This window comes from Euprymna scolopes, chromosome 22 (assembly GCF_053919585.1).
Source record: "Euprymna scolopes isolate OS-2025 chromosome 22, ASM5391958v1, whole genome shotgun sequence".
Lineage (NCBI taxonomy): Eukaryota > Metazoa > Mollusca > Cephalopoda > Sepiida > Sepiolidae > Euprymna > Euprymna scolopes.
The window spans coordinates 83938868-83958151 of NC_136503.1; the positions used below are offsets into that span (position 1 = coordinate 83938868).

General features: G+C 33.6%; 1 protein-coding gene across 1 annotated transcript in view; it reads right to left on the reverse strand.

Moving 5' to 3' along the window:
• The window catches only part of LOC145243523 (protein unc-45 homolog B-like), an 86520-nt gene that overhangs the window by 21937 nt on the left and 45299 nt on the right, over nt 1-19284 (reverse strand). The window contains exons 10-15 of the mRNA XM_080106492.1: nt 18254-18346; nt 11724-11858; nt 7945-8039; nt 6026-6167; nt 3045-3188; nt 707-822 (exon numbers count right to left, since the gene is read on the reverse strand). Coding sequence (XP_079962618.1) covers nt 707-822; nt 3045-3188; nt 6026-6167; nt 7945-8039; nt 11724-11858; nt 18254-18346 — 725 coding nt within the window. The remainder of the gene's footprint in view (nt 1-706; nt 823-3044; nt 3189-6025; nt 6168-7944; nt 8040-11723; nt 11859-18253; nt 18347-19284) is intronic.

Below are 19284 nucleotides of genomic sequence, written 5' to 3' on the forward strand. Positions count from 1 at the left end.
GACAAGGACATTTTATTCAGCATGCTCACCACCAGCTCCATACCAGCAGGAAGACCTGTCTTATACGACAATGATGTCTGCAAACAAGACATGAAGAAAGGTAGCATCGACCCAGCAGACTGAAAGTTCAAAGCTGAAGATTGCAGCTGTTGGAGAAAGGAATGTAAAGGAATGCTCCAAGAGGGATGACAGCATCAAAATTCTCAGAACCAGACACCACCTATGAGTGGAAACTGAAATATAGCCTGCAGATCCAGGATAGGCCTACACAGTCACAGCAGACACTGTGATTCCACAACAGCTTGATCTAGGACATAGAACTATTGAGAAAAACGGTTTGATTGTTTTATTTTACAGCATATCAACCATTTTGGGTTATTTAATGTCAAATCCAGTAATTTTGGAAAAACTATTTTATATCTTCAAATATTTATTCACAATGTTTGGTTTGGTTATTTTGCAGAGGAAAATTGTTTTTGTTTTTTACTTTGCAGAACATGACTGAGTTTGCAAAAGGGAAAGGAAAAAAACAATAGCATCAATGTCTGGTGCATTTTTGGTCAGGAAACTTGTATCTTCAGACAGCCTGATCCAATAGCATCAGGTCATGAGAAAGATGGATGCCGACAAAATAAGACATTTACATTTCATATATTTACTGCTAGGATTAATTAAATATTTTCACAATATGGATTCCATTTCTTACCTTGTAATTTGCTCTCTACTGTTTTCACTCTCTGTTTTAGAGAGCTCAACTAATGCAGCTACCATGCCTTCTTCAGCCAATACTCTTACTCGCTTCTTGGCATATTCATAAGAATCCTGAAATAAAGCATTTCACTATATTAGGAAATATTCAATTGGGTTAAATATAAATACATATCTACAAGATATATCAATGATTAGTTGAGTCATAGCCACTATCACTATGATATCATTTGAAAATTCATAAACTTAAGACCTTCTTGCGTAATTAAAAATAAGTCACTTTACTCATATATTATTATAGATAAGTATCATCATTCTTATACAAAAGTAAAAAGACTTATTATTTAACCATCTAATTTACATATGTGTTTGTGGCATATACACATACACATATGTAAATTAAATAACGATGCTGAAAAACAGTCACCATTTCTCTAAATGCTCATAAAAATAATATTAGGGTGGTTAAATCAATATGGAGTGAAAGCAGGTAGAAATACATAGATAGCTTAGAGATATGGGTAACTCGTGCAGTTTAATTACAACTAATTAGAACAATTGAATCAGAATTGTTTTCAAATATAGCTCAATCCTAAACTAAGGTATATTTTAGCATGTTTTTTTTATTATTAAAATATATAAGAAACAAAAACTCTTAGTAAAATCCCCTCTTTGATATGACATATAATGTCACAAAATTATTTTGTAATCCAGTGTGTACAGGGACAAACAAATAACATCTTTATAGTCGTAGATTCTACAGATCTTGACAGTGTGTGTGTGTGTGTGTGTGTGTGTGTGTGTGTGTGTGTGTGTGTGTGTGTGTGTGTGTGTGTGCGTGCGTGCGTGCGTGCGCGCACGTGTGTGTGCATGTGTGCGTGTTGTTCTTTTTTAAAGAGAATTTGTACTTAATTCTACTATGGTTAGGATCCTTTAGGAATTAAATTTTCTGGGACTTAAATGACAATGTGGCGTTAGTAAGTTTGTTCATTATCCCATAGTCTCTTAATTCCATCCTTATTACTTCATCCCACGTTTTTCTTGACCTACTCCTGTGAACTGACTCTGCTATCTAAACTGTTCTATGAGGGACATTTCAAAAGTAATGCCTCCTATTTTTTTTATTCTGCTTGAATGGATTAAAGGGGATTACAAATTGCATTGTTATGATGATTGAACTTATGCATTCATGACTTGAAAGCTTCATCTCTGTTTTGCAGATATTGACGGTGTGAAACTCTAAGAAAGAAACTCTTGTCACGGGCATGCATCAGAAGCAGAGATACATCACTGAATTCCTCTATGCAAAAAAAAACAAAAATTGAACCGATAATTCCCCTGTGTTAAAATCTGAAACTCACTTGAGTTGAATGTTTAGAGAGGCCGATGCACTCAATGACATTGATGTACATTTTTAATTTGGTTGTTTTGTTTTGCAGCATATAAACCTATTTCGGGTTATTTAATCCCATAATTTTGGAAAAAGTTTTTATGCTTCAAGTTCTTTATATATTCAAATATTCATTCATGAAGTTTGGTTTAATTGTTTTGCAGAGGAAAATTGTTGCTTTTAACATGATTGAGTTTTACAAAGGGTAAAGGAAAAAACAATAACACCAATGTTTGATGGATTGAAGTCAAGAAGCCGATATCTTCAGACAGCCTGATTATGTACAAATGAAGCGTGCACAGTAGCAACCAATTTTCCTTTTTTTTTTTTTTTTTTTTTTTTTTTTTGCTCAACGAACATCCTTACACACACCTCCACTTTCTTTTCCGTCTTCGCGTCACGTGTTCAAGCCTGCTTGCCTACCTACTACAATATTTTTTTTTTTTGCTCAACACACATCTCCAAACACCCAGGCAACGCCAGGCATGTAGGCTAGTCTTGAATAAACGAAAGCAGATAACTTGGTTGAAACTTCCAAGATTTTTTGTTTGTTTTCAGCCGCTAATGACTACAATTTATCATTAATCACTTAAAATTATAAAAAAAATGATTTTCTAAAAAAAAAAAAAAAAAAAAAAAAACCTACTTGATCAATTTGTGATTTTTGGAATATGATCTTTTCGTTCTGTGAAACAATATATACATCATAAAGACTTCTTTGTATTTGTATTTTTAATATAGGGGGAAGTCTTTTTAGGTCATTAGAAATGATAATTTATGAAAAATTACTGATGTAATTTTATGAGTTTATACGAATATTAGTGTGAACCACTGATAAAGCTATTGTTTTATCCCCCACCATTTTTGGCGGAGGATGTAATGCATAAGTTTTAAATCTACTCATCAACAGAACATGGAAATTCTGGGTTAGATTGAAAAGGATTACCTTTGGATGGTCTTCTGGAACATGCTGTTTGGAAAACTTAGCCAATTCCTTGATTTCTTCTGGTACATCTTGTTTGTCGTAAGAGTTTGTTAAATTCACAAAAACGGTGATGGCTGCATAGGTTGTGATTTTATCACTCGGATTCTAAAAAACAAAAACGATATAAAATAGAATAAATGAATGTTTGAAATTCAATTCAATAAAAGAATATGATTATTACACAAAGAATGTTTATAGAAATAAAATATATTTATTAAAAATAATTATTAGGCTCCGTAAGTTGAAGACTTTGAAAAAGATTAAATTGAGGTCCAAATCTGGCCACATAGTGAATTCTCACTTTAAATAGATTGAACACTGTCTGGTTCTCATTATTTGTGTCCATAAATAAAAATACAAACTTTATTTCTCTCGCATTAGAAGTGGAATTGTCATGATGACCTTGCAGTAAGAAGCTTAGATTTGAGATAATCAGATCCAGGGTTTGAATGATTTATATTGGCTATACTACAATCACCTTATTCAGTAGGCTTACATGTTATCTATTAGACCACAGAATAGTAATCTACAAAAGAATTATAACAACAGTTGACAGATTTTACTATTTATGCTTATTGGTATAATAGTTGCTGTTGATTATCCAGTGCCCATCAGACATGTCAGCCCAGCGATCAGCCATAATTATGATATTGTATATTTTCTTAGCATGTTTCCAGGATCAATACTAATTAAATATTTTCCAGTGTTTAATTTTTTTCCCTCAGAATTTCACACATAAAATAAAATTAGTACAAACGATTTTTTTTTTGCTGATAATGTTAAAAAAAAAAAAACTTTATAAAAATAAACAAAGTTTTTTTTTGCTTTTTTCTTCCAAGCATATAGAGGAATATTAAAAAACAAATTATGTGTTAAACTTTGAAAAAAGAAAATGCCTCGTTAAGTCTGAAGAAATAAAACTTTGTTACATCAACTTAAATGTTCACCATTTACTTTTTTCTGAGATAGTAACAAAAAAAAAAAAGAAAAAAAGCCTCAAAAGGAAAACTGACAGAACTCCTTTTCACCAACACCGCAATTCACACCAACAAATCTCAGCTCTGATTTTTCTCTCAGCTGTCAAACACTCAATTCTCTGTCCTCCCCAATTCATCTTTCTTAAAGCAGCTATTTCCCTTCATATGCAAATTAATGCCAGAGATAAAAAGAATCCAGCTACAAACACAAGTTTTTCTTTTCTTCGATACCTACATCCAACACACCAAACAGGTGCTGCCATTATGAATAATTTCTTACAACAATACAAACAAAACTGGAATTTTAACTCATTAAAAATGTGAAAATGTTTTAGCCTATTAACTTAAATGTGTGCTCTATGTCAAATTGATGGCTAAATATGGTTAAATTTGTGCTCATTTCTGCATTAAATATTAATCCATATTAATCCCTAATTGTTTATCGAATCGATGCTATAATACTTAGTTTCTTGCATCTTATCATAACAAAGGTCTATACAAAATTTCAGCCAGATCAGTCCAGTAGTTGTTGAGAAAATATGATAGTAAATGTAGTTTTGTGGTGACTAATCCCTATTAGTTCCTAAGTGTACATTCAACAGATACCATAATAGTTTGCTGCAGCTTATAATAAATGTACATACAAAATTTCAGCCAGATCAACCTAGTAGTTCTCAAGAAACAGTTGAATGGCTAGATGAACAGAGAGACAGACATATGTCAACCCTTTGGGTCATTTTATGCAGATTATACATGGGTTTAGGAGACCTTTACTTTTGCTCGAGCTGACATACGAGTGATATGTTCTTTTTTAAAGTTTTTGATAAAGGCTCATTTTTTTTGAAGATATGAAAGTATTGTGTGGGGTTTGTTTTTCTCGAATAGAACCTTAATATTTTTTCTTTAAATAAACTATCCCTTGTTATAAAGTCAGTGTACTCGATTAGAATGTGTTTAACAGATGCAGAGAAATATAATATAGATGACAATGAAAAGTAAATACATCAACAAATTATTTAATTCATAAAAATTGTGATTAAAAAAAAAAGTCAGACATGAGGTATATCTTTTTAGGTTTATATTCAAATTCCATATATTTATAACTGAATGTTGGGAGGAAATCAATTTTTTTTCTACTTTACTTTGTTTATACAATCACTGTAGACAATCTGTGACTCTTCAGTCTAAAAGGATCTTTTCCAAATGAGTTCCACCTTTGTTTAAGTCTAGACCACCTCTTTTTATTTTTTTAACAATTACAAGAAACCTGCTCAACTACCGATTGCTATAACTAATAACACTCTACTTGAGAGCTCATTGTTCAAACGGCTTAACATTCACAGGCAATAAACACATTGATGATATTGCTAAGGCTGCTGCAAAGAAGATGGGCTCTTTCTACTATGATAGAAAATTACTCACACCCAAAAGTATCTTTTCTTTTCAGGTTTCTTTTAAGGGTGACTATTTCAGCCCTTTTCTTCATCATAATGAAAGATTTTTGTTGTTTGTCCAAAATCCTTCTATATTAAAAAAAAAATAAAGAAATATCTGACTGATGCATGTACGCTTGGAGGAAAGAAAATGTTGTAGTCTAAAAATCGCATAAGTTGATCGATTAGTTTTATTTTTAAATAAGAAAATTAAATTCTGTGACCAAACAAGCAGTGATGATATTGCAACACCATTTTGAAAACCAGGAACATAACTCTAAATAATTGAAACTTATAAGGATTTAGAAATTTTTTTTATATGTGGACATTGAAATACTAACATTTGTCTTCAAAATTATTTTTTTTACAAAAACAAACTACTTTGTTGATTTACATACTTTTTGGAATACGATATTTTCTTTCTGTTATGCGTATGTACATCATACAGATGTTTCTTTATTTTTGTTTTTTTAATATGAAGGAATTCTTGACAAGCATTAGATTTTTTTTTTCACTGATTTTGGAATCTCACCTTAGCAACTTCAATTATTGACTTTATGGCTTCACGATCAAGCATGATTAATTCCTTGATATCAGCATCCAATGTTAGGTAAGCAAGTCCTTCAGTTGCCCATTTCCAGAGGTCCTTGTCCCTATTAGGATTTGTAAGATATCTGGACAATAGAAAATGGAAAATGATCTAAGTATTTCTTCTTGCTCTTGAGAAATTTTTTAATAGCTTTTTATCTATATTTGCTTCATATTCTCTTACAAAATTACGAAATACTTTTCCTTCTGTTTTCATAATGGTGATAAATCAAATTAGTCCTCATCGTACAAATTATTCTCATGTGAAAATGGCCATCTTTCTTTTTAGAAATAACACCTCTAAGATTGCTATATATTTGTGTGATTGCATAAATATATAGTTCAGGTTTAAAATGTCTAAAAATAAAAATAAAATTCCAACAAGGTTGTTGATAATACTCAATTAAAAGAGCAAGATATTATTTTATTCAATTTAGGGAAACAAAATTACCATAAGTTACTACAATAAATCTACTGTTTCAGTCTCAAAAGACATTGTCATGCAAGAATATACCTCTGGTCTTACTCAAGACTAGAGGTTTATTTAGTCCTTTAAGACTGAAACAGTAAATTTACTGTATTAACTTATGGTAATTTTGGTAAACAAAATTACCATAAAATACCAAATTGCCACTATAAAGCAATGCTCTTTGTGTAAATAAATAGAGCTTAGGCGTTTGAACAATATTTAATCATTATAATTTTGTATACTCATCTTAGCAGCAGCCAAATAACATAACAGAAGCACTGACTGTTGCCTAGGCAGTCGAGTTTTGATCTTGGCTTGAGATGATAGTTGCTAGTCTAGTTGCACTGAAGAGCTGTGATATAGAGAAAACATTCTGGCTGTGGATGACTATATATATATATATATATATATATATATATGGACAGATTAAAAAGGAACAAACCAAATTATATTTCCATCAATGTTTCATTTTTATTTCAAGACTTTCTTTCAAGGTTAAATTGAAGAAAATAAAATATCAGTACAATATTTAAAAATATATTTTCAAATATCGTACTGGTATTTTATTTTTTATTTTTTTTTCAATTCAATCGTCCCAAGGAAGTCTTGAAATAAAGATGAAACATTGATGAACATATAACTTGGTATGTTCCATTTTCATCTCTCCATCTTGTCAGAATATTATTTCCTTTATTCTCATCATATAAACATACATATGCATACTGTAAAGTTCCATTTCAGTTACCACAAAAGTCATGATTATTTTTATATTTATTTTTTCCATAGTCATCTTATACATGTTTTATTAAAAAAATAAATGAATATTAAAATAATAAAAGAAAAAAACATCCTAATTGTGGATTAACATTTTGTGGTCATTTGAATTTAAATTTATGCTCTGAATAAATCTTCACTGAGCTTATTATTCATAACAAATTTAACTAAGAATTATATACCTTAGAAAAATATTCATTTTTATATTCACCCAAGATATATATATATCTAAGCAAACATTGTTTTGTTTTTTTATCAACATCAGCTGAAAAAGCAAATGAAAAAAAAAAAAAAATAAAAAAAAAAAAAAATGGAGAAAATGTGAGAATTTCAAGGAGTAAGAACAGGAAAAACATTAATGATTTAAATTCTGTAATTCCAGAATTAGCACCACAGGATAAAATTGTATTATGTTAAGCATTTTAAAATATTTTTATAGGTTTTATAGGCAACATTATCACTCAACAACCTATAATTAATAATATTGTCTATGAAACTAATATTTTAAAATGCTTAACGTAATACAAAATTATTTGTGTACGCCATATTACCCTTGTTAAAAGCATAAAATGAAGGAAAAAAGAAAAAAGTATGATTATTGTTAGGTAAAAGAGACTTACTTTATACAATCTTCTGCCAAAATAAGATTTTCTCCCTCATCTAGTGTTTTGATACTGTAATCAGTTCCCTTAAATGAAGCCATTTTGCAGAGACCCTGAAAGCAATCAAAATAAAAATGAATGCATAGTTGTGAAGAGGTGAATGTGCAAGTGTTATGAGAGAAATATGAAGAAATAATTGGATGAAAATTCTATAGATAAAAAAAATAAAAAAATCAACAATCTTACAACTAAAAGAATTATTATGAATGAGCAGAATTTAATTGTCTATTGTAAAGCCAATTTCGGTGACATCTTGTTTTTGAATTTTTCCTGTTTTCTGTTGTCATCTAGTCAATGCAAAATCAATGGCAGATCAGATATCTCCCAAATATTTCTTGACAAAGAAGTTAATTTTACAAAAGAGTTATCTCCCTTTCCTTTATATATATAGAAATATTTAAAAGTTTTGCCTAATACACACACTATTGTCAATACTTCAATATTTGTACAATACCTCCTGCTCTGCCAGGAAGATAAAGCCTAGGCAGACACTGGTTTCTGTAAAGTGTCAGTATTTTCTGCACTTTAATGTCTAGTCTAATCTATGTTCCTTTGTGACCAGTCAACTATGCTAAAGCTGTATGTTATCACAAGCGTGGCTAGTTTATTAAAGTTATTGTGTTTTTGTTTGATTTTCTTTACACAGTGCATATATTCACTGCTAATTTTTTCTATCATCTTGGCCTGTTAAATTGAATCGTTCTCTTCTATGCTACGATGTTTGCATTTTTCCTGCTCTTCTAGCTCCTTGATGTCAGTATCTTCATCAAGCTGTATGTTTTCTGTTTGAACCTTCTTCCCACATCTGATGGAGCACTTAGCATATTTTTTTCCAAACCAAACTTCATTCCAATATCTTTGGAGAAATTATATATGACCTGCAAGAATCAACTTAAGTCAGAATCTGAGCTGACTTACAGCTTGAGGTCAGGTGGTTGAGTCTTTTCGGGTCTTGATGGCAGCCTTGGCTCAGATTGCGAGTACTCTGGCTTTCATTGAATAATTTGCTTAATAAATCTATCGCCAAGCAGAAGCGTAAAGGAAATGAGCTTGATGTTGAGGATTTTAACAGTTTCATTAGTGCGGCTTAATGCCATGGTTGTTTGCCACAATTTTATATGTACAGCAATAGTTTCTTTTATTACTGGAAAGATCTTATATAAATCAAGGTACCACAGTAGTTATGTATGGAGCACACTATCGTATTTCTTCTGGTAATCAAGCCAAGCCATGCTTAGACTCTTTTGCCTCTTCATACAGGATGGTCTTATTAATCAATAACTGGTCGTTGGTGCCTAAACACTTCCCCTGCATCTTACTTGTTCTTTTTTCCTGGTATGCTCCAGAGGAGAACTGTTGATAGATGCTGTCTGCAACCAGGCCAGTGAAGAGCTTGTAGTGAGGTTATAGTGAACAGCAAATGGGTCTGTACTTACTAAGGCATTGTGTTAAACTCATTTGGGATATGAGGGTTGTATTACCTTTTAACAGACATGCTGGTGTAGCCTCTTGACCTCTCAATAGTCTGATGAAGCAACTATTATAATTACTATGAAGTGCTGTTAGTTGCTTAAGCCAGAAACTTGGTAGGTTGTTTTCATCCAAACTTTTTAATTCTGGAACAAATTTAGATTTTGTTTCATCATTCAAGCTGATGTCACACTATCATTTTCTGATTTGTTTTTGTTGCGTTTAACATTTTGGATCCATTTGGCCTCTTCATTATAAGTACTCTCATTTTAAAAAAGAGGCTCCAATAATCTTCCAGCTTTTGCTTTTCATACTTTTCTACTGCTATTGTGTCCCTTAGTATGCCTCAGTAAAGTAGTCGTACATTTTACTTAAACCATTTATTTTCGGTTTTCGCTCTATTCTGGTTTTCTTTTTTGGTCTCCCAACAAAAGGAGAGTGGACCTGTAAATTGTCTGTTCTTCCGTTCGTCTGTCCGCACTTTTCTCAATAACATCTTGGAATTTTTTCATTGAAATTTTGCACAAACATTAAACATGATATGAGTAGAAAAGTAACAGAACAGATTTTCCGGGAAAACTTTGGTTGCCCTTGTAGGGGTGCCTTTCGGGTTAGAATGGCTAAAATTGACATTTTTGTGCTTATTAAAAAAAAAATTGATGTCTTGGATTTTTATAAAACTTTCCGAAAAGTTGTAACTAATTTCTATATAATTTTGTTTGTCTATACTTTGCGATAACTCTTGGGTGTGCCCCAGGGGCTCTTTTAGGGCTAATAAAAACATTCCATTTTTGGGACTATTTTACCATATTTGTCCAAAATTTTCTGTGTATGTCTATTTAGCAGTTTTGCATAGTGCTGAACTCAAATTTAAATATGTGAAGGCCTTGGGGACTTTTGGGGCTAAATAGGGGGAGGGGGCAAACGATGAACATTTTTTTATGCCTCGTTCACTGTGTGCTCACGAGGGACCATGCATGCTTCACTTTTTTTTTATTCTTTTGGCAAGTGCTACAATACTGCTCTCAAGTTCCCTCACTATGTTCTTCAGTTTCCTACTTGAATCCAGACGTATTTGAAAGTACTTGGGCCTACAGTAACTATGGTAAATACATCAACCAGTTCTTGCCAGAAGCAAGAAAATTAACTAGGGAGATGGAAAAGATCCAAACCAGAACTGGTAGACATGAAATGCTATTTTATTCAATAATATATATATATATATATATATATATATATATATATATATATATATATTCTCTCACACACACACACACACACACACACATGTATTTATATGCACACACATATACATACATAGTAACTTCCTTCAATCTTGACAGGCTACTGTATAGGTGCCTGCGCGTGGAATTTTTGTGGCAAGAGTTGCGCAATCCTCAACCACACCTCTCCTGAGTTGGCCTTGTTAAATACTAGTGGCAAATAAAGGTTCATATATATAATCCTCAACCACACCTCTCCTGAGTTGGCCTTGTTAAATACTAGTGGCAAATAAAGGTTCATATATATATATATATATATATATATATATATATATTTGAGGGTTGAGGATTGCGCAACTCTTGCCACAAAAAAAAATATATATATATAACTACTTCATTTATTACATAAAATTAATATACGAAAGTATAAATTTATGCGTAAACTTTAAGTATTTACTTCAATAGTGCTCAATATGTAGGTAGAGCTAGTTAGTAAGTTATAAAATATATGTGACGATTAAGCTACACTGAATATTCTGCATTTCATCCACTCTAGGATGCTTCAGGTCTAAAGCATCCTAGAGTGGATGAAACGCGGAATATTCAGTGTAGCTTAATCGTCACATATATTTTATAACTTAAGGGATGCACTGCCCGGGAAAAAAAAACAATTTTCATTATTTCAGCTGTTTTGTAAACTTTCTAATCGGATTTTTGAAAACTTTTCAATCGGATTATATACCAGTAAGAAAAATAATATTAAAATACGTCAAAATTGGCATCCATTTTTTTTTGTTTTTTTATTGTAACTTTTCTTTATATGTCTTTACTTTAGATAAACTACTTTAGACGTCAAGTAGATAAAGCCAATTAGTTGGTTGAAAGGATAAAATATTTTTGTTCAGTTGTTCATTTGGATAAAACGTTTGATTTCAACTCAATTTTATACTAACTTTATAACACAACAAAATGACATTTATTAATTTACTTGGAATTGAATTTCATTTTCAAGATTTCAAAATGCAGTATGCATGTTATACTCACAACAAGAGCTCTGACTCTAACATGTGGATCCGTACAATCATACAAAGCATCTAACACTGGAACCGCATCTTTGAGAACTCCAGTGCACTTGTCTTTGTTCGAAGCAGAACATACAAGGGCTTCAACTGCCGTCATCTGAAATTAAAACCATAATTAACATGACATTAAATTTGTTAGTATGAGTTTTATTCATATAGATCAGGGGTCTCCAAACTACGACCCGCAAGCCAGATCTGGCCTGCTTAAGTCTTTAATCCAGCTCGCAGAGCTTTTATTGAAAACGTAAAAAATATTCAAGAAAACATTTTTAAATGGAAAGGTGTGAAAATATTGTGGTTATTTTTCTTTTTGTTCAGAAAATGATTAAAAGAATGAGGTTTTGGAGAACCAGTTTCACTAAAAAGCAAAGAGTATGAAACATGTTCTGGTAATTTATTTATTTTGACCCACATTAGTTCCAAATAATTTTAGATATTCCGTTTTCTTTATATTTTTTCTTTTAAAAATATGTTTCAAATTTATTAATAAAATTATCAGAACTTAATGTGACAAACTTTAAGAATTAGATGGAGTTATCTCCCCTGGTACCCCCCCCCCTCTTGTAGCTGAAATTGCCAAGATGGCTGCATCATGATGGGTCTGACTAAAATTTGATTTTCCTCTGTAAAATAAAAAATTACTTGATCAAATTAAGTGATTTTTTTATGAGAACTTCATTCCATAATGGGCACGTACAACATAGAGAATTTTTTCTTTCTCTTTGTTTTTTAATATCTTTGCTAAATTGCATAAGCATCTTGATTTTATATGTTAGGCCTTTCTGCTTGTGTGGTAATAAAACTTCTCATATGCACTTTCGATGTTAGGCTGTGTAAGACATTTACTTTGGTAAAAATCACCTGTTCCTTCTTTCATCAAACTTTTTAAAATTATCAATTATTAATACTTATTGAAGACATTCTGATACAAAACCTATCTAAGAACACTGCCAGGCACATAAAGTAGCATCGTGTAAAATTTCATAAAAATCGGCCCAGCTGTTTTCAAGTTCATGGGAACAAATTCACACACACACAAAGTTTCTTTATATATATATACAACAACAAAAACAAACATCTTCTATGGGCTACCCAAAATACACAAATCTAACCAGGTAAGACATGCTATCAACATACAAAAGTCAGAATACATAAGCACCCCAAACCCCAACGACCTCACATTCAGACCCATAGTAGCAGGACCATCATGCCCAACAAGCAGACTTAGCAACCTAATAGATATACTATTACAGCCCTTCACCAATCTAGTCAGAAGTTTTGTAAGAGATAACACACACTTTCTTAGCTCCCTACCACAAACAGTAGACGATGAGACTATACTAGCCACATTCGACGTTAGCAGCCTATATAGCAATATCCCACACAATCTAGGAAAAGAAGCTATCGCATATTGGATTGACAAACATACACAGACTTTACACCCCAGATTCAATAAACAATTCGTGATTGATAGCATCGACATAATCCTCAATAACAACTCCTTCCAATTCAATAAAGACAACTACATCCAAATACTAGGCACAGCAATGGGTACCAAAATGGCACCGACATATGCCACCCTTACACTCGCTTTCCTAGAAGAGACCCTTTATGAAAGGATAGAGCAAAAGTACGGGCACAATATAAAAACACTCTTCATAAAATCTTGGAAAAGACGACTGCTTTATCCTCTGGAGAACCTCATGGGGGGATATCAAAGAACTCCACACTTTACTACAAAATCTACACCCAAAAATAAACTTCACACTAGAACAAAGCCCCACAGAACTACCTTTCCTAGACATCCTAGTAACAATAAAAAACAACAACATAATCACAGACATCTACCACAAACCCGCAGACACTCAACAATACCTCCACTTCAAAAGCCACCATCATAAAAACTGTCTAAAATCAATACCCTATTCCCTAGAACGTAGAGTCTGCACCATAGTAACAGACAGACACCTCCATTCAACTAGACTGAATGAACTACAAATAACACTGCGGAAAAGAGGATACCCACTACCACTAATACAGAAAGGTATTGAACTGGCTGAAAAAATTCCAATAGACCAACTAAGAACCCCAAAAGAACACAACAAAGAACAAATTCTAGCATACGTCTCTACACACAACACAAACAACCCAGAACTATTCACACAGATAACAAAAAACCTTATCCTCCTCAATCAGAACGACAAACTAAACAACATACTTAAAACAACAAAAATAATAAAAAGCAAACGCCAACCCAAAAACTTAAAACACATCCTAACTTCCTCAAAACTCATCCCACATACTACAAAAGGAGTTACAAAATGCAACAAAACGCGATGTGGAGTATGTGACATAATAATAGAAGGTAATACATACACATTCAAAAACCCAGCACAAACATTCAAAATAAAAAAGGATCTAAATTGCACCTCCAGAAATGTAGTATATGCACTAAGATGCACAACATGCAACAAATCCTACATAGGCGCCACCAAAAATTTCAGCAATAGAGTGGCCTTACATAAGAGCAACATCAAAATTGCAGATAACACACATCTATGTTTCAAAACACGTACACACATGCAGTGGAAACAGCTTCAAAATAATGCCAATCTTCCAAACAGACAATTATTTTTATTTACTTACACAGGAAAAAAACTTCATCACCAAATTTACTCCTGAACTGAACAGAACCTAATACCATCACACAAAAACATGAAATGCAAGGTACACTCGCATGCACACCCATACACATACACACACCCACACATAAATCAGAACCGACACATTAAAACACACACACGTGCGCACATACAACCACACACAGACATAACACCTCTATCTCTAATACAACACACTGAACAATACCAACCCTACTTAACCTCGAAACCAACAACACTAGGAGACACCTAGAACCATAGTATAATATCTGTTCCAACACCTCGCTCCCTCCTCAGTCAGGGGAGGAGAACCCCCTCATGACTGAAATGACTATCTTCCCTTCTATCATCCCCCTCCCATACCTACACCCCCTCTTAATGCCCCCCCTCTGGGGAACAAAATCTTCCCCACACTAGGAACCGATCCTGGGTCTGGCCATACCCACATGGGGAGACAAATAAATAGAAACATTAAAAAATTCCCTATCTTAAATACACCCCTCTTTCTAAACAAACATAAGACTAAAATGAAAAATCACAATACTAAAATCCAAGAATCCAAAAAATAAATATCAAAATAGAATGAAAGCACCCCTACCCTTACTTCAGAAGAGCCAGTCCCCCCTCCCCACACATACACATTAGTAACGACCTCAGACCACAGCCGCCTTCCTAAGAAAGCAAATAACCCCAAAATACTATAAAACAATATACACATTCCCAAACCAATAAAAGCAAAACACACACGCGCACACACACACACACATAAACACACACACACACACACACACACACACACCCTACCCCCACCCTAAAGGAAAAGAAAAACACATTAGCAGAAAGAGATAGCGACTGACTACAGCGAGATCAAAATCTCCCTGGACATACCAAATAAAAAAGAAATAAAAAAAGCAATAAAAATTCAGCATACCAATGTATAATAAACACTTACAAGCCTCCACCCCTTGGAAAAACTTAAAACTAGCTACGAAAATTGCCATTTTTACACATTTGAAAATAATTTCTGACAAGGACGCATCAGACCGTCTGAAACGTACGTAAACGATTTCAATGACTTAAAAACATTATTACAATGATCCAAACATAATTCTCAATGAAAAACCAAGACACGGAATAATAAAATAATGTTAAAAAATACACATTGTTGGTGACTACTCCCTTATTTAAATATATATATATATATATATATTTATATCTCTTTCTGACAACGGTTCCCAATGACTGTACAACAAATGCCCACAGCCCACTCGGGAATGCTGATCACGCTGTGATAATGGTAGAAATCAGCCTAAATTTTCGCCATAAAACTGAAGACCCACTACTCAAAACAACGAGGTATTACAAAAAGGCTGATTGGGAAGCCATCAGGGAGCTCATCAGAGACGCCCCCTGGCAAAATATCTTTACTCTTCCAGCAGAACAGTGTGCAAATGAGACCACTGAATGGTTCAAAACTGCTATTGAAGCACATGTTCCCGCACGGAAATTCTATAGCAAGCCCCACTCTCCCCAATGGTTTACTTCTGCTTGTGCAGCTGCCATATGTCAAAGGCAGCATGCGTTCCGCAGATTCAACCGACATAAGTCCAGCTCAAATAAACAGAAGTTTATAGAAGCTAGAAATAATTGTAAGAGAGTGATAGAGACAGCTAAGACAGATTACTCTGAAACCACCAGAAAGCGCGTCGAAGCACAGAAATTAGGAACCCGGGATTTTTGGAAAATCTACAACAGCATAGTTAATAATGGACAGTTAACTATTCCCCCACTAACAAACAATCATGAGGTTGCTTGCACGGCAACTGACAAGGCTAATCTGCTTGCCAGTCGGTTTGCCTCAAACTCCACACTGAACTCAGTACACCACTCACTCCCTGATTTTCCTCTGCGAACAGACGCCACACTAGACGATTTGAAAATCACCCCTTCTCAGGTACATGCTATTATAAAAAACCTAGACACCTCAAAAGTGTGTGGACCAGATCTCATCCCGGCTGTGCTATTAAAAAAATGCTCTGCCGAGGTTGCTCCAGTTCTGTCCAAACTTTACAATAAATGCCTTAACAAATCTTGTTTTCCTGACTGCTGGAAAACCGCCTTTGTGGTACCAGTCTTCAAGAATTCTGGTGAAAGAACTGACCCACTAAATTATCGCCCCATTAGCCTCCTCCCGCTTTTCGCTAAAATATTTGAGTCCTTAGTTAATCAAGCCCTAGTCCGGCACCTAACAGCTGCTAAACTCCTGACTGACAAGCAATATGGATTCAGGCAAGCCCGTTCAACAGCAGATATCTTAACTGTAGTTTCTAAACGTATATACCGTTCATTGGATAAAACAGGGGAGGGTAGAGCGGTGGCCCTTGATATATCTAAGGCTTTTGACAGGGTATGGCACGATGGTCTTCTAAGGAAAATTAGATCATATGGAATCACTGGAAGAATTCATAATGTAATTAAATCCTTCTTAAGTAATAGAAAAATCAAAGTTGTCCTCGACGGTCGTACATCCAAACAATATGACATAAATGCGGGAGTACCTCAGGGGTCTATCCTTGGACCTCTATTATTCCTGATATTCATAAATGACCTCCCTGATAAAATTGTTTCGGAGATGGGTATATTTGCCGATGACACCACTCTCTATAACAGATATGAGGGGAAAACAAATGAACACATATCCAAGGAAATGGCAGAAACACTAGAGGATGACCTCCAATCCGTAGTGGAATGGGGACAAAAATGGTTGGTCACATTCAATGCTGCTAAGACTAAGCTTGTTTCCTTCAATAACTACAAGAAACCTTCTCTGCCACCAATAGCAATGGCCAAGAACATATTGCCTGAAAGTACTTCTTTTAAACTCCTCGGCCTAACGTTTACAGGGAATATGAACTGGAATAGATACATTGAGAGCATTGCCAAGGCTGCTGCAAGGAAGGTTGGCTCCCTCTACCGTGCTAGAAAACTACTTACGCCTGACAGTATCCTATACCTCTATAAGGCAACCATTCGCCCATGTATGGAGTACTGTTGTCACATCTGGGCTGGTGCATCTGCTGCTTGTCTCTCGCTCCTGGACAGGGTTCAAAAGAGAGTCGCCAACCTGATAGGTCCTGAACTGTCATCTAGGCTTCAGCCTCTGTCCCATCGACGAGATGTTGCATCCCTCTGCCTGTTCTACAAATACTTTAATGGTGAATGCTCTGACGAACTGCAAACACTTGTACCTCATCGACGTAACTACCCCCGACAAACCCGACAAGCTACTAAGTCTCATCCCTTTACAGTAGAGATCCCTAGGTGCAAGAAAGCCTTTTACTCCAATAGTTTCTTCCCCAGAACTGCGGGTCTTTGGAACTCCCTTCCGGGATTCTGCTTTCCCAACTGCAATGATATGCAGAAGTTCAAGTGTAATGTTAACAAACATCTTTCTACTCATCTCCCTTCATAATGACCCCACTAATTAAGTCCCTAATAGTAGCCCCCTGCTTCAAAGTGGCACTGTGCCTTGTTTGGGGTGAAAATTGAATAAAAAAAAATTTTTTAAATATATATATATATGTATATATATATAGAAATATATTTGTTCTTAATGGTGTGAAAGATTATCTCTTTGCTGGTGTAATTTTTTTTTTTTTTTTTTTAAACTGAAACAAACTACAGTTTTTTAGTGTAAAGAACATGCTGCAAGGATAAAAAAGAAGAAATTCTTAGTCCAAATCAAATATCGATTTCTAAGATTGATTGCCATTTAGATCTTAACAAGAAAAATCTGACAAACTTTAATATATTAGATAGAGAAATTACTTACCTGATGTAATCTATTGTCACTCTTTGCCATTGATACCAATACACCAATCACTCCTTCCATACCAAGAATGAGTAAGCCAACTTCAAATGGACCCTACAAGAAAGAAGTTAATAAAATGGTTGATTTGGAAAGGAAATAAATATCAATAGTGTGCACAATGGACTGAAGCATAAAAATTGCCAAAATCAGACAAACATTACACATTTATGGGCATTATGTGAAACTAAAAAATTTCCAGTTCAATAAAAAAAAAAAAATCAAGTTAAAAGCTCGATTTCATGAAAAGTGACAAGCTTTTGAAGGTATATTGTTTTCAAAATTAACTTGGCTTATTCCATATATTGTATTTTATTAAGAGCTATAAAATGATAAACTATGCTCAATTAATTAAATTTTTCCTCAGTAACCCATAATTATATCTTAATTTACTGAATTTAATCATCTATTAGACTTCAGACTCTCCAATAGAAAAAAATTAAAATTTTCAGTCAAAATTTTTATAGATTTATGAAAATTTTAGCAAAAATTTGACGGAGAACAGTGAAAATTTTAAAATGCCACAACCAATATTTGGTTCAGAGTATTTTTTTCTGAAAATGCCTTAGAAAATCTAAAAATTATTAAATGTGACTTGTGACAATTAGAAAATATTTTAATTTTACACAAAAGTCATAAGTTCAAAAAAAGAATGCGAGTCATGATCCTGGTGACATCTATATATTAACATATTTTTAAATATTTCGAGTTTTGTTCAAGTTTTGAGGCTGAAAATTCATATAGGTAAGTTTTGAATTTGAGAATTCAAAAAATATCATAAGAATTACCCAAAAACCAACTCTTTTCATGTCCAAAAGGTGATACAGAAGCATTTCGAGGAGGTGATAGTAGAGAAATGAAACTTCCTTGATGGAACAGACAAAGAAGGAACCTCCACAACTGGAAACATTGCCAGACACATCTTGCATTATGATGGAAGAGAAATCGTCATACAGATGTTATCTGATTGATTTCAAAGCGTGATGACATGGATG